Consider the following 14,279-nt stretch of genomic DNA (forward strand, 5'->3'; position numbering starts at 1 on the left):
GATCCAATGTAACAAACAACCTGCTCTTGCTGATCTCTCGGTTTAAAGGGATAGATCACAGTGCCCAAACATTATACAGGAGATACCTCAATCACTACACAAGAGTGTTCAGGGAACAATTTTACTTGCTCTCAGGTTTGATTTAATAGCCTTTCTGGTTTGTAAAAGCTGTTCTATACAGTCCTGTGTAAAGAATTGCTGTACAAACAAAATATTGTGGAGCAGTCATTAAAAATGTGGAGCAAATTATACATGTAGCAATGCGATACCTTGCAAGTGTGTATACAAATGTGAACCAGGGATGTGCATTATCTTCGGGTTTATAATTTCATAAAAGAATAAAGGAAATACAGTTATTCTTGCTTCATAAATTTTTAATTAAAGTAGAAAATATTACTTATTAAGGTTTTGATCAAACATGTAGATGAACAGAGCTCAGATGTACAAGTACAGTGTACATGTAAAGCTATTGATTCAAATGCTGCTTTCAAATGCAATTGCAATCATGACTGAATAAAAAATTTGACCTTGATGTGCTCAACCGAATAACAGTCAATTTCCCTTGACAATTATTGAGTGTATCTACATGTACATGTACTGTTTCAGAGTTCTTTTTCAGAGCTACACTACATGTACATGTGTACCAATGAGGTATTCAAGAAAAGAAGTGCGTAGTTTATTGTTGTTGATGAAGAGGACAATGATGATGACAATGATGATAAGTAGGAGGAGAAGAAGGAGGAGGAGAAGAAGAAGAAGAAGAAGAAGAAGAAGAAGGAGGAGAAGAAGAAGAAGAAGAAGAAGAAGAAGAAGGAGGAGAAGAAGAAGAAGAAGGAGGAGGAGGAGAAGAAGAAGAAGAAGAAGTAGGAGGAGAAGAGAAGAACATAATAATCATTATCATCCTCGTCCTCATCATGATCATCATCATCATCATATTATTGTTAAATAATGAAAATTATGAAAAAATATTACATTCTTGATGGCCTCCTTAAATGTCATCTCAACTCAGAATCACCATAGAGAAAAAGACATGAATTTTAGAGGTGACCTTTGGCTTTATGCACACTACAGACTACTACATGTATTCAGTCTGCTAATCACACACAAGGCCTTCTTCCTACATGGACATGATCAAGCGTACATGTACATGTATTATGTAGGTTGTATGTACATACACAGTAAACAGTCATTTTAAACTCTGGATCTAAAGCAAAATCACTATCACAAGTAACATTAACATATTAAAAGTTTAGAAAAAAATGCATATATAGTTAAAAAAATATTCCCCCAAATTAATAATTTCTGAAAATAATTACCAAGGGCATGTACCGGTACATGTTCATGTAGCATTGACATAAAAGTCAATATGTGCATGATTTGTGCATACATGTACATGTACATACTGTACACATACATGTACTGAATAGTCATTTTAAATCAAAGATTTTTTGGTATAATTTTCATGTATGTTGCAGGGCCCAAATCCCATGTATCTTTATAACTAGTAAATGTTTTCATATCTACTGAAGATGTACATGTATTAGATGTGGACATGTACATATACAGGTACAAAAGGGATACAAATAATGATCAGTTGGCAGACAAATTATCCTCTAGAAACAGAAATATACATAAATATGTTCATCCTGTAATCAGGTTTTGGATCAATGCACATGTATGTGTATGCTCATGCACTGTTAACAGTTGTACAACGCCTACTTGGTGGTGGTGGTGATTTTTTTTTACCTGATTGCTAAGAAAGCATGAATGCTTGTAAGCAAGCAACCAGAGGACCGACGGCTTAAGGTCCCCTCCGAAGGACCTGGTACTGAGGATTAATGCCTTACCAAAGGGCACTAGCGCACCAAGTGGGAATCGAACCCGGGTCACCGGAATACGAGTCCCCCGCTCTACCGACTGAGCTATCGCGCCTCCTCGACTTAGCTTGTTGTACGCGAGCAAATGGGAGGCTGAATGTCAAACATTCGTACCGTTGCACAAAAGACGTACCATCCAAAATGTACCATTGCACAGCTTTAGGAGGTGACGTCACAATACGATTTAATTCATTGCGCTCAGTAAAAATGAACAATACGCGTATAAGCCTGCTGGCTGAATGCGCAAGGCTGCCCAAAGTCATGTGCGCTTGTGGGATTTTGCTTTCTGCTTTCGGTATTTTGCTCCCTTTTCATAGATTACTATAGGGATAAACTCTTTGTTTTTTCATATTTTCGGTAAATTCCGAGGCGTTGTACAACACAAATAGCGAATATTCTTATTCGTGCAATGGTGCGAGATTTTGCATTCAGTGAAAGAAAGAAACGCTCTATTCAACTCGGCTAACGCCTCGTTGAATAGAGCATCTTTCTTTCACCTCATGCGAAATCTCGCACCATCGCACTCATGCCTATTCGCTATTTGTATAATGGTGTATAAAATGTACACATCTGTACACATTCATTGTACAGTACATGTTGTACTCCATGTACACTGTTTTACAAGTGAAAGTGGTTGAGAGATCTATTCAAGATGGGATTTTGACCCTTGTTTAGATGTACAGTACATGTATTCCCTCCCAATCTACTGACCAGGGGCCCGTTTCATAAAGCTGTTCGTATATAAAGTTAAGAGCGACTTTAAGAACGACTGGTGATCCTTTCTTATGCGCTAAACCATTGTCAATGAACATTTTTATGCTTACCATTCACCACAAGAAAGGATCACCAGTTGTTCTTAAAGTCGCTCTTAAATTACGAACAGCTTTATGAAACACCCACCCGTACTTCTTTCTCATACAATGTACATGTACATATTATACAGTACATGTATACTGTATGTCCATATACACCTATTGTCCATTCTTGTACAAGTACATTGTAGATATTATCTGTGTACGGTATTAAACCAGTATCAAATTTATCTAAAAACCCATATTTCCTGAATGCATTCATCCTCAAAGCAATTTTAAATGGAGCAGCATCATCCTGGAGCCTGTGCGATCCAAGTTGTTTATTGCTCACACGTTATTGCCTGTGATTCAATTTAGACAATCTGAATGTCTATTCTTGAAGGGTCTTTAATGAGTGCTTGCAAATAGTGCAGACTTCCTGACTCAGATTGAGTGCTCTACATATTGTGTTTACATACTGTATGTATCCAATTCCAGCAGAAAAAAAAAATCATATTTATCTATAAAACATGACTGGTATGGCACTGACAAAACATATAAGAATGTTCCCCATCCCAGCTTTTTTCTTTCTTCATTTTTTCTCTCCTTTTCTTTTCCTTCATTTATTCATATTTTATTATTACATTTTTTGCACTCTTTATATCCCATTCCCCCACCATACACTGTACATGTACTTCATGTTCACCAATGATGGAAGACTTTCAAGGCTTCACGCTAATTTTTTTTTCTTGGTGGACCGATCGTCAATTTCATATTATTGGTGACCCGCAAAGCAATTTAGTGGCCCTCAAACAACAGAAAACATCAAATGATGAATCAAAACTTTGGTAGCCCAACGAGTGTTGGCTTTTACAGAATTTTGGTGGCCCAAGTCTCATTTTTGTTGCCTCGGGCCATCGGGTCACTGCTGATTTCGAGCCCTGCTTAAATTGAATTTACATGACAATGCATGAGAACCAAGGCGTCAGCGACCACCTTCAAGGGCAACCTGAAGACATATGGCAGACAACTATTATACATACATGTACATGTACAGTGTATTCCTTGTGTGTATTTTTCTATAAAGTTCGAACCGGAAATATATATTTTCTCTCTCTCTCTCTCTCTCTAATTTGCTCCGAAGCACCTTGAGCATCTATTATAAAGATGGAAAGTGCACTATACAATTTCAATGTATCATTATCTATTTGTTTTACATTACACACTGCAAAGAACATTTATCTTGATTGGATGACAAAATCCAAGGTCTCGGTTCATATCTACTGAAGATAGCAGACGGAATGTACATAAATATTACATGTACTTATGCAACTCTTAATGCCAGATATATACAATGTACATGTTAATGGCAGCTTTATCGGATTTATGTGTGCATGTATTATTTGGTGCTACATTGTATACTGTACATGTGCATAAAAGATTTATTAATGTACAGTACATACATGTATGCATGCATATGCATGCAACAGTACTGGAAAGCAAACTACATGTAGGTGTTATATATCCAAGTTTTATTATAAATAGTATCTGTATTAATGTAGTAAAATTACCTGTGTATATTATACCAAACACATGTAGCCACTCCCACTCTCATTCAGATGGTATTTTGGCTCATATTCATGTACATTGCTAGATTTTTTTTCTTTGATTTGTTTCGTTGAATCATGCACCTTTGTATTTGTTTTACATGTACAGTGAGTTTTGAAATAATACACATATTCCTCAATCAAATTGATCATTATAAAATAGAATGTAGTTGGACATTCACATTTCAATAATTGCCTCTAGTCTTTGCCACACAGAAAAAGGAACTAATTTATCATGAAAATATCAACTGGCTCATATATGAAAATCTTCATACATGTATCTATTCATGCATAGTGAAGAACTTGATCTACATGAACATCCATTTAATACTGTATAGGAGCTTTTCTCATTAAAATCGAACTGGCGCAGGAAGAAAAATGCACACTGCTGTGTAGGAGGCACACTAATGAATCTCTTCATTTCAGAAAATAAGTCTGCCATGTTACACTGTATAAAAAAACGTACTTCCAGGAAACCCTTCTTGAATGTGAACACACATAACATGTGCTATCAATGTACAGAGTGTATTTTACATGCCCAAAATACAATGTAGAGGCCCAATCTTAATGTGCAGTGTTCAGTAGCATTACTCACTGTGATTTGTAATGCATGGGCAGCAAACTGGAGCAATTCAATCGGGCTTGAATGAAGTAGTCCATTTGGAGTGTAATACGGTTGTCACCCCAAGGGCACACTACAGACATGGACAGGCTCTTAAAGACATCCTGGGGAGGGGGTTTCATGAAGGGATTTGTTTAGTGATTTTCACTGTCAATGATTGTTATCTATTGTAATCCTTGCATCTCATTGGCTGAGAGAAAGTCTGTCAGTGAGAGTTACTGACCAGAGATTTCATGAAACACTTCCTTGGAAATAGGGGCAAATATTTAATACTACATCATGATTACTTGAAAAAGATGACAGTTTTTTTTTTTACTGGGCATTCCACTGTACGTGCACATAAAATACACACATTGCTCTGAACTCAATGGAAATCATTGACATGTGCAGGTTTAGTTAAAATTTACCTACATGAACATGTCAATACAGGTATAAATGAACGACAAAGTAAATAAAAAAATCCATGCATTCATAAAGACATGAACACATATGTACATGATGTAATCATGTGTACATCTGTTGGCAATATACATGTACATGTACTTCAGTTATCTCATGAGATGAAATGTATACATGTACATGTAGGTATTTTTTACACATGTACCCAAACAATTATGCATACATCTATGGGTAGTACACTGTACATCTCAGGACATACATGTACATGTACAATATTTTGCTCTGTAGATATAACAGATGCTTTCAGTATAAATATTCTTGGCATGGACCAATTGCCCCTTTTCATATTAAAAAAAGGAATCTTCATTATTCCCAGAGGCACAGACATGGTACTGAATATGAATACAACCATTTTCAAGAATTAGAAATGTACATGGATTCGTGTCAAGTGTTCCTAAAATAGGGATGCGGTTGTGTTTGCTTCCACTGCTTCATGAACAAATGTACATTGTATATGGACCTCCAATACTGCAACATACATGTACATAGTCATCTGTTGTAAGATCCCACAGAGAGTTTTTTTTAATATATATATTTTTTTATTAACAAATATATTTACTTTATAATGATTCAAGTGGAAAATGTGAATAATATGATTGATAAGCATGGGATCTTCCAAAAGCATGTAGTCTTTTCTAAAAAATAAAAATGCACTGTCCAACATGTGCTGTGTTTGATTTTGATTTGCGCCAAAGTAGGCATGACTGCAATGAATGAATCCACGAGTCAATAATGACATAATCCTACAAATAATGATTTCATTTTCCATTTCAAAACACCTTTTCAATAATTTGTATTATATAATTGTTTGATAAAACACTTTTAGTATCAATTCTCAAGTTAATTTCATTGAAAAGGGATTTGCAAAGATATTTTATTAACTAAACTCTAGTAGGATTATGACATCATTGGCATCTGGATTCCTTCATTTGCATTCATGCCTTACTTTGGCACAAATTACCATCTACATCACTGCAAAGAATACCTACTGATTATCCAAGCATATTAATTTATGGTATCAAATTATTTGAGAGAAAATACTCTTTCTGGCCATATATTAATTATGATTATTCGTTTATGACACACTTTTTCCTTGAATTGGGGTTTTGTGAGGTGTCCAGATTTTTTTTTCGTCAAATGGTAGATTGATGGGAATTGAACCTACAAGACACCATCAAGTAGGCAGGTCCTTAATGCCACTGAGCAAACATGCTGAGTCAAGGGTAAGATACACCAAAGCTTTAATAGACCAATGGTACAGTACACGCACTTTACTGGTGGAAGAGTAAAAAATGTTTAAAAAATGAAAATAAAAAATCATGAACTGAAGAAGAAATTCTTACTTGTGTCTGAGCTTGAAGCAGCTTTCTTGGATGCTTCAATGGCTGCAAGCTTCTGATGTTTGGCCGCATTCTCGGCATTTCTTGCTTTCTCTTCATCGTATGGACGGTCAGCAACCGGACTGACCAGCACCAAGAGGTCTTCAACGTTGACCACTACTGGCTCAGAGAAAAGGCCTGTCCATGAAAAGTCAATGCATACTCTTCCTGTAATGAAGATGAAAGGAAGTACTCATTGTTCATTGATTGAAAGTTGAAAATCTATATAAATACCATGTCTACAGTTTATAAATACCAGTTGCAGATAGTGGGGGGGAAGGGTCACGCACCATCTATATTTGAGAATCACACATTGAATATACAGTGCACAATGAACATAGGAATTTTCATCTGCCCCTCTTGCTCTTTGTGCCCCCTCTATTTCAAAATCATAGATTTTCAATGAAATACACATAAAAAGAGAGTTTATGAGGGCAAAGAAAGGAGGAAAACAAACAAGAGAGAAAAGTACTGCATGTTAGTTCAGACAAAAATAAATATGGTATAAATCTACACGCATGTTATACATGTTCATGTAGCATTATCAATCCCGAATCATAAATTTGTCGAAAATAACGTTTGGCATATTCATGCATGCACTTTGCACAAAATGTCAACATGCACTGTACAAAAAATAATTATGATGTACACTTGACTCAAACTACATACACTGTTCGGTGACTTCAGTTCACTCAAAAGCTGTATTGATAAATAACAAAACCCCATCATAAAATCTCAAATTCAAATATTTGTACTGGAAATTGCTCAAGGCACTGTTTCACATAGATCTATATAATTTACATGTATAAACAAATCGAAAAGGTTCCACAAAAAAATTACACAGAACTCCAAATCATAAACAAATACCTGTATATATATAGTGGTTATTTTTCACAAAGATGTATTAAAAAAGTCAAACTCATTCCTTAAAGTGCATAACGGCTAAAAAGTCTATGTACATGCACAGATGCATGTGTAGATCAAAAGAATAAAAATTGAACAAATTTTAACAAAAAGAGGACTTTCGAGGTTTTATGCATCTCAAAATGACTTCGGCAAATAATATTCTCAACAAATATTTGGGCTTGAAGACCAAATTACAGTTGGTTCAGCAACTCAGCCAATCTAATTTTTTGAAACCACTTCATTAATGTATACTACTAGCCGATCCAACTATGTTTTGGCCTTTAAAAAACTGAATTCAGGTACTGAATTTAGGAAAACAAGAAAAAGGCTGCATTGTACATGTAGTATAATGAAATTAATCTAATTTCATTTGCTGTTGGCATTCCTGAAGTCATTCACTCCAAATGATAAAGCTTATATGGTTGGTTTGTCTTTATTTGATTAGGAAGAGTGATTAAATTAGGGCTGTGCTCATTATTTTAGCATAATGAAATAACAAGTCATGCGTTTACCACATCATACGACTCAACAACAAGTGATTGATGAGTTTTATAAATAAAAAGTAAAATCAATTTTTGGAAGACATCATAGACAGAACCTTTGATACCAGTAATTTTATTTTGACATGAATTTAGTACTTAATCTTGTTTGCATTTCAGGGGTTTTGTTTGAATTCATATCAACTACATGTAGTCTGCGTTGGAAATCACTTCATGAATGCTTCGTGTACTGTTCAATTTTGTGGAAAACACGGCATGATTGAGTGTAGAGCACAGTGGTATACAAAAATAGTATTATTTGCACTAGATTTAAATAACCCTGCCGCCCAAGGCGCCCCATTCCCAAGATATGAAGAAATTATCAATTGTTGATGAATACTTCTTATTTTTTTATTTATAAAGATTTACATGTAGTATACATGTACATGCACATGAGGCGATTTAATACCACATCACCATCTTGATTCATAGCTTAAAAATCAAAAAAGATTTTACCTTTTAAACTCCATTTTTGTAGGAGCTTTCTGCTTGTTTAATGGTACATACATGTACATGTATATACAAGGCTCGACATTAGCGGTGGCCCGGTGGCCAAGGGCCACCAGAAATTCACCTCGGGCAACCATTATTGAAATATGCTAAGTTTTGGTGGCCCAAATCGGGCAACCAATAATTTCAAAAGTACATGTAGCGCAATTTTTCTCCTGATTTTGCACGCATTTTATCAACTTTCTACAGTTCAAATTGCAAGCCAGATCGTCTTCCGACTTTTTCTTCAATCTACATTTTGGCAAATATACATGTAGGGAAGTGCTTTTCTCACACTTTTTTTTCCAGATATACTTTCGCCATTCCCTTATCGTTATTTTTTTCTTTCATTTTTTTGACGGTGGTTATTGCTGTTTCTACCCCTTCCCATTGACTTTGCCTGAATAAAGAATATGACAAAAAATGATAAATAATACAACTGAAGGATAATTGAATAGAAATGCCCCATTCCCAAAATGCAAGTGAAAATTATTTGCTTGGCTTTTAATTGTATACCAGCCAGGATAGACTTTTGCAACAGCTGTTAAATATTTGTAATGGCTTCTTAATTTTTCCCCTTTCCTTTTCCCAATTTTGGTTTTCATTTTGTTTATTCATTTTTCTTTCATGTTCTTGTGTTTTTCTTTTTTCTAAATTTTTTCTTTTCTTTTTTTTTAAATTTTTTTCCTGTTCTTTTTTTCTTTCTTCATTGATTTTTTTCTTTTGTTTTTTTTCACTTCTTTCTTTAATTAATTTTGTTTGTCTCCCACTTTTATGCATTGTTCTAATTTTGCAGCATAGTTTTCTATGATTTTCTCCTGCTATAATATGCTGCTAGGCAGAAAAAACAAAAATAAACTGGATTTGGGGCCTGCATACTCAAGGTTTTGGGATTCAATGAGGAAGAAAGGGAAATTTGTTGTTTTGTATCTGAGTTTGTTATGCATAATTTATTTACTTTACCATTATGAGTGTGTGTCTATATTACATGTATGCGTAGATCAAAGAAAAAAGTCCACACAACCTGGGAACAATACAATTGATTTATTCTCTTTCAATCATTTCATATTTACAATGATAAAATAAATTATATTTTATCACAAATCAATTTGCAAAATATAATAACAGCAAACAACTTTTACATACAAGAGTATATAAGATACACAAAATGAAAGTACATGTAACTTTAAAATTGTAGTGGTCGATGCTGCAGAATTAACATTTCAGAAGTTAGTTTTATTAATTTTTAATGTTTTTTCTATATTTTTCAGGCCACCAAACTTTTATATCGGGCCACCAAAAAAATTATTATATGACGGTTTTAGTGGCCCGAAGCTCCAAAGGCCAAGAACATGTTTAAGGTTAAATTGTAGAAACTTCTATACTGTTGAGTGCTCCTCATATTTAATACTGAGCTATTCTTTTTTAATAGAAAATAAAGCTCTGAAAAGGAAAAGAAGCACAAAAATTCATATCTCACCTATATGACCAGCAACAACTTCTATTGGAAGATTCAGTTGAGCCTGGAAAATGACAGGAAAATGAATTGTGGTAAAATATAAAAAAAAATAAAGTATTTACTTTTTGTTATTGATAATACAAATGATTATCATTTCAAATCAAACCATATTTTGCAGTTTTATATTTCAAATGCAACACATGAATTCAAGGCTTACCATATGTTTATCAATTCCCTGAAGACGTGGAATTATGAGATTGTAGAGAGATTTCACGCTTAAATCCCTGTTTAAGCCATTATCACGGAATAGTTGTAAACAACTGATATCAGTTGGAGGGCATACAAGTAATACATATTGGATGTAATAACTTTCTAGATCTCTGTATTAAAGAAACTTGTTGTGATTTTCCATTATTTTATTTCACAGTCAGTACATTAAAGTAAAAATTTCAGACCCAGGGCCCGTATTCCATAAACGAGATAAGCATGCTTAAGTCAAAAATCTAAGCATTTTGTCTTAGTTTTCTGTCTAAGACAAAATTCTTAGCCAAAACGCGTATTCCATAAAGAATTGGCTAAGAATTTTGTCTAAGAATTTGGCTAAGAATTTTTGCGCGACTAAGACAGATTTAGGATGAATGGCTAAGTAACTTTTCTTAAATATGCAGAGTCTGTATTTCATAAATTCTACATGGCTAAGAATTTTGCCCTAACTTTAAGACAGTGGTGAGTTGTCTTAATTGCTTTAAGACAACGTTTAAATCCAACAAATCATGGCCAATTTTTTTTTAGAATTCATACCCATATTGCATTTCGAGCTACTTCCTCAGTTTTTAACCAATTTTCATGAAATTTGGAACACACATTGGTCTTAAGGTAAGGAGGTGTAAGAATTTTTTTTTGCTTTTTCAGAAATTGTGTTGCCATGGTAACAGTATATTATGGCCAAAATTTAAAATTTAAATTACTTCATCGGTTTTCTACCAATTCTCATGAAAGTTGGCTCACACATTGGATTTGAGGAAAAGATGTGCAAGACACAATTTTGCATGTGTCGGAAATTGTGTTGCCATGGTAACAGTATATTATGGCAAAAATTATGTATAAATCTTGCTATTCCAACTACTTCCTCAGTTTTTAACCAATTCTCATGAAATGTGGCACAAACATTAGTCTTGATGTGAAGATGTGCAAAACATATTTTATGCCTATATACAAAAATTGCGTTGCCATGGTAACAACATATTAAATAACGAAAATTAGGTGAAAAATTTGTGGTTATAACAAGTTTACAATATTTCAACCACTTCTCATGATGTTTGCCACAGACATAAGTCTTGAGGTAAAGACGTGCAAGACACATTTTCGCATGTGTCGGAAATTGTGTTGCCAAGGTAACGGTATATTAGGGCAAAAATTATGTAAAAGCTTGCAGTTCCAACGACTTCTTCAGTTTTTAATCAATTCTCATGAAATGTGGCACAAATGTTAGTCTTGATGTGCAGATGTGAAAATTGTACTTGATTTGTATTACTTTATATTACTTTGTATTATGTTTTTTGAATGGAAATGAAATAAAAGAATTGAAAAAAAAAATGTGCAAAGTATATTTTATGCCTTTATAAAAAATTGCGTTGCCATGGCAACAAATAAAATAACAAAAACTAGATGAAAATCTTGTAATTTGAATTACTTTATCAGTTTTCAACTGGTCGATTCTCCTAAAATGTTGGCGCACACAATAGTCTTGAGTTGAAGATGTCTAAGATATACTTTTGCCTGTATCAGAATTCGTGTTGCTATGGTAACAACATATTATATAAAGAAATTAGGTGAAAATCTTGTGGTTTGAATCCCTTTATTAGTTTTACCAATTCTTATAAAAGTTGGCTCACACATTGATTTTGAGGTGTAGATCTGCAAGACATATATTTGAAAATTTGTTGCCATGGTAACAGCATATCAGATCAATAAATGTGTAAACAGCATGATGTGTATTGAACTACTTCTTCATTTTATGACATTGGCCTATATGTCCATGAAATGTAGGTTTTGAGCTAAAATAATCTGCAAGACACATTTTCTCATTCATCAAAATATGTGTTTGTATGATAACTACATGTATACGCCAAAAAAGATTAAGACAATGGTCAATGCTAACTTTTGTTTGGCTACATAGAGAACTACATGTAGCTGAGGGCTTAGTTCTAGTTTTTTTTTTTTTTTTTTTTTTTTGGGGGGGGGGCTAGACCTCAAAATTTTGAACTACAGCCCCTAGTTTAGATCTAAGCCTAGATCAAGATTCTTTAGTCCTAGAAATAACCCAATGCTAGATCCCTAGCCTACTTCCTTTCTCAGGCCTAACGTTAGATGAGTAGAACTAGACTAGATCTAGCCTACATTTACTATTTTTAGATCTAGAATCTACATTGAGATAGAGTCTACAAGTCTCTAGATCTACACCTATTACTATGACCCTATGTACACCTAGATTGGTATAGTTCTAGATCTAGATAGGGTCTAACTTTTAGTCTAAGTGAGTAAGTCATTTAGTCTAGATCTAGGCCTAGGTTAGAGATTTCTAGATCAAACAGTAGACTAGATCAGCCAGTCCTAACGTTAGGGCTACCGGATAGGCTAGAAATAAAATCTAGAATGAATAGAAGAAAGCACAGGCTAGGCCGCCTAGGCCCTAGATCTAAATTCTTATATAAATCTAGGCCCTAGTCTAGACTGAGCTGTTGCCAGTGTTGGTCTAGGTTTAGGCCTGTTTTCTAGTCCTGGAAACCTAGATCTAAACAAGTCCTCAAAATGTATAAAATAAAAACTCCAAACAAACAGATAGACCTAAAGCAGGAGTAGGCCTAGAATCTAGATCTAGATAGATGTCTAGACTACTACTACTAGGACTAGATCTAACTTTAGGCATAGTTGGCAAGCAATGCATAGCGATATATCTAGCAGTAGCACTGTTGACAGGAATAACCGTCGTTTCTGGGGATTTATTTAAAAGTTTCTGACATTTACTGTCATATCACATTGGTGAGACTAGGCCAACGTAACGTTAGACTGTTTAGTGTCGTACTCGTAATACTAAAAAAGCGGAACAACCAAAATACAGTCGGAGACTGAAGCTTTTGGTCTAGGCCTAAGTCAGATCTATTCTAGACCTACATGTAAATCTAGATAGATCTATCCCTGTCTTAAGGCTAAGCCAGGCTAAGTCCTGCATGTTCTAGGCCTAGACCAATACTAATATAGGTCTATCGTTAGATCTAGGCCTAGTATGTAGCTTCAGTCTCAGTTGCTCCACTACGGCACTAGACTAACAAAGTTACGTTTTGCTTCAGCCTTCAGGAAAGTAAAAAGTAAAAACAATGTTCAATTCTCCTCCAAACAGACGGATATTAGTTGTAGATCTTGGGCCTAGGCTAGATCTAGGCCTAATGTTAGACCCAAGACTAGTCTCAAAAGTTACAAATGTTTTCCCTTAGACCCTAGGTCTACTTCAACTGAAGTAGAATCAAGATGTCGAGAGGAATCTACCCTATCCCATTTAGATTTTGACAAACAATACATGAACAGTAATGAATGGGACTGATACATAAAAAACTGTGCAAGTCACTCGGTTTGGGATTGAAATGTTTTGGTAATTAACAAAATATAGAATAATCTGAATAAAGAATTCTTACCATATATGGGTGATGAATGCTCTTCTTTTACTACAATAGTTGTAATTAGTTTCAATAAAATCAAACTTGTTAAGAAAAAACAACTTCAATGACATTTTTGCTATTTTGTTGCAGTCACCCCTGCAGCAGTTTAGAAGGTCATAGAATTTGACTTTGAGACTTTGGCTTAGCCATATCGTCTGACTTGAGACAAATGTCTTAAAGTTTATAGAATATCGTTAGGGAAGATTTCTTAGACAAGCAAAATGCTAAGACTTAAGCAAAAAGCTTATCTCGTTTATGGAATACGGGCCCAGACCTACATGTACAAAGAAAATAGTAATTAAAAACAAGATTTAAGAGCTTAAAAAAATTATTAAATTATTCAAAAACTTACCAATGCCTCTGGCTTTATCTCTAGGTCTGTGAGTTCTAAGCTGCCTACAAAACAAATAAAATGTTTAACAGTCATTTAAGATG

The 14,279-nt window shown here is 34.4% G+C and overlaps 1 protein-coding gene across 3 annotated transcripts in view; it reads right to left on the minus strand.

Moving 5' to 3' along the window:
* The window catches only part of LOC129259520 (intermembrane lipid transfer protein VPS13A-like), a 120,828-nt gene that overhangs the window by 92,935 nt on the left and 13,614 nt on the right, over positions 1-14,279 (minus strand). For all 3 annotated transcript variants that reach the window (XM_064098415.1, XM_064098414.1, XM_064098413.1), the window contains exons 3-5: positions 14,197-14,240; positions 10,150-10,192; positions 6,700-6,903 (exon numbers count right to left, since the gene is read on the minus strand). In XM_064098415.1, coding sequence (XP_063954485.1) covers positions 6,700-6,903; positions 10,150-10,192; positions 14,197-14,240 — 291 coding nt within the window. The remainder of the gene's footprint in view (positions 1-6,699; positions 6,904-10,149; positions 10,193-14,196; positions 14,241-14,279) is intronic.

The sequence above is a fragment of the Lytechinus pictus genome, chromosome 4 (genome assembly GCF_037042905.1).
Source record: "Lytechinus pictus isolate F3 Inbred chromosome 4, Lp3.0, whole genome shotgun sequence".
Classification (NCBI taxonomy): domain Eukaryota; kingdom Metazoa; phylum Echinodermata; class Echinoidea; order Temnopleuroida; family Toxopneustidae; genus Lytechinus; species Lytechinus pictus.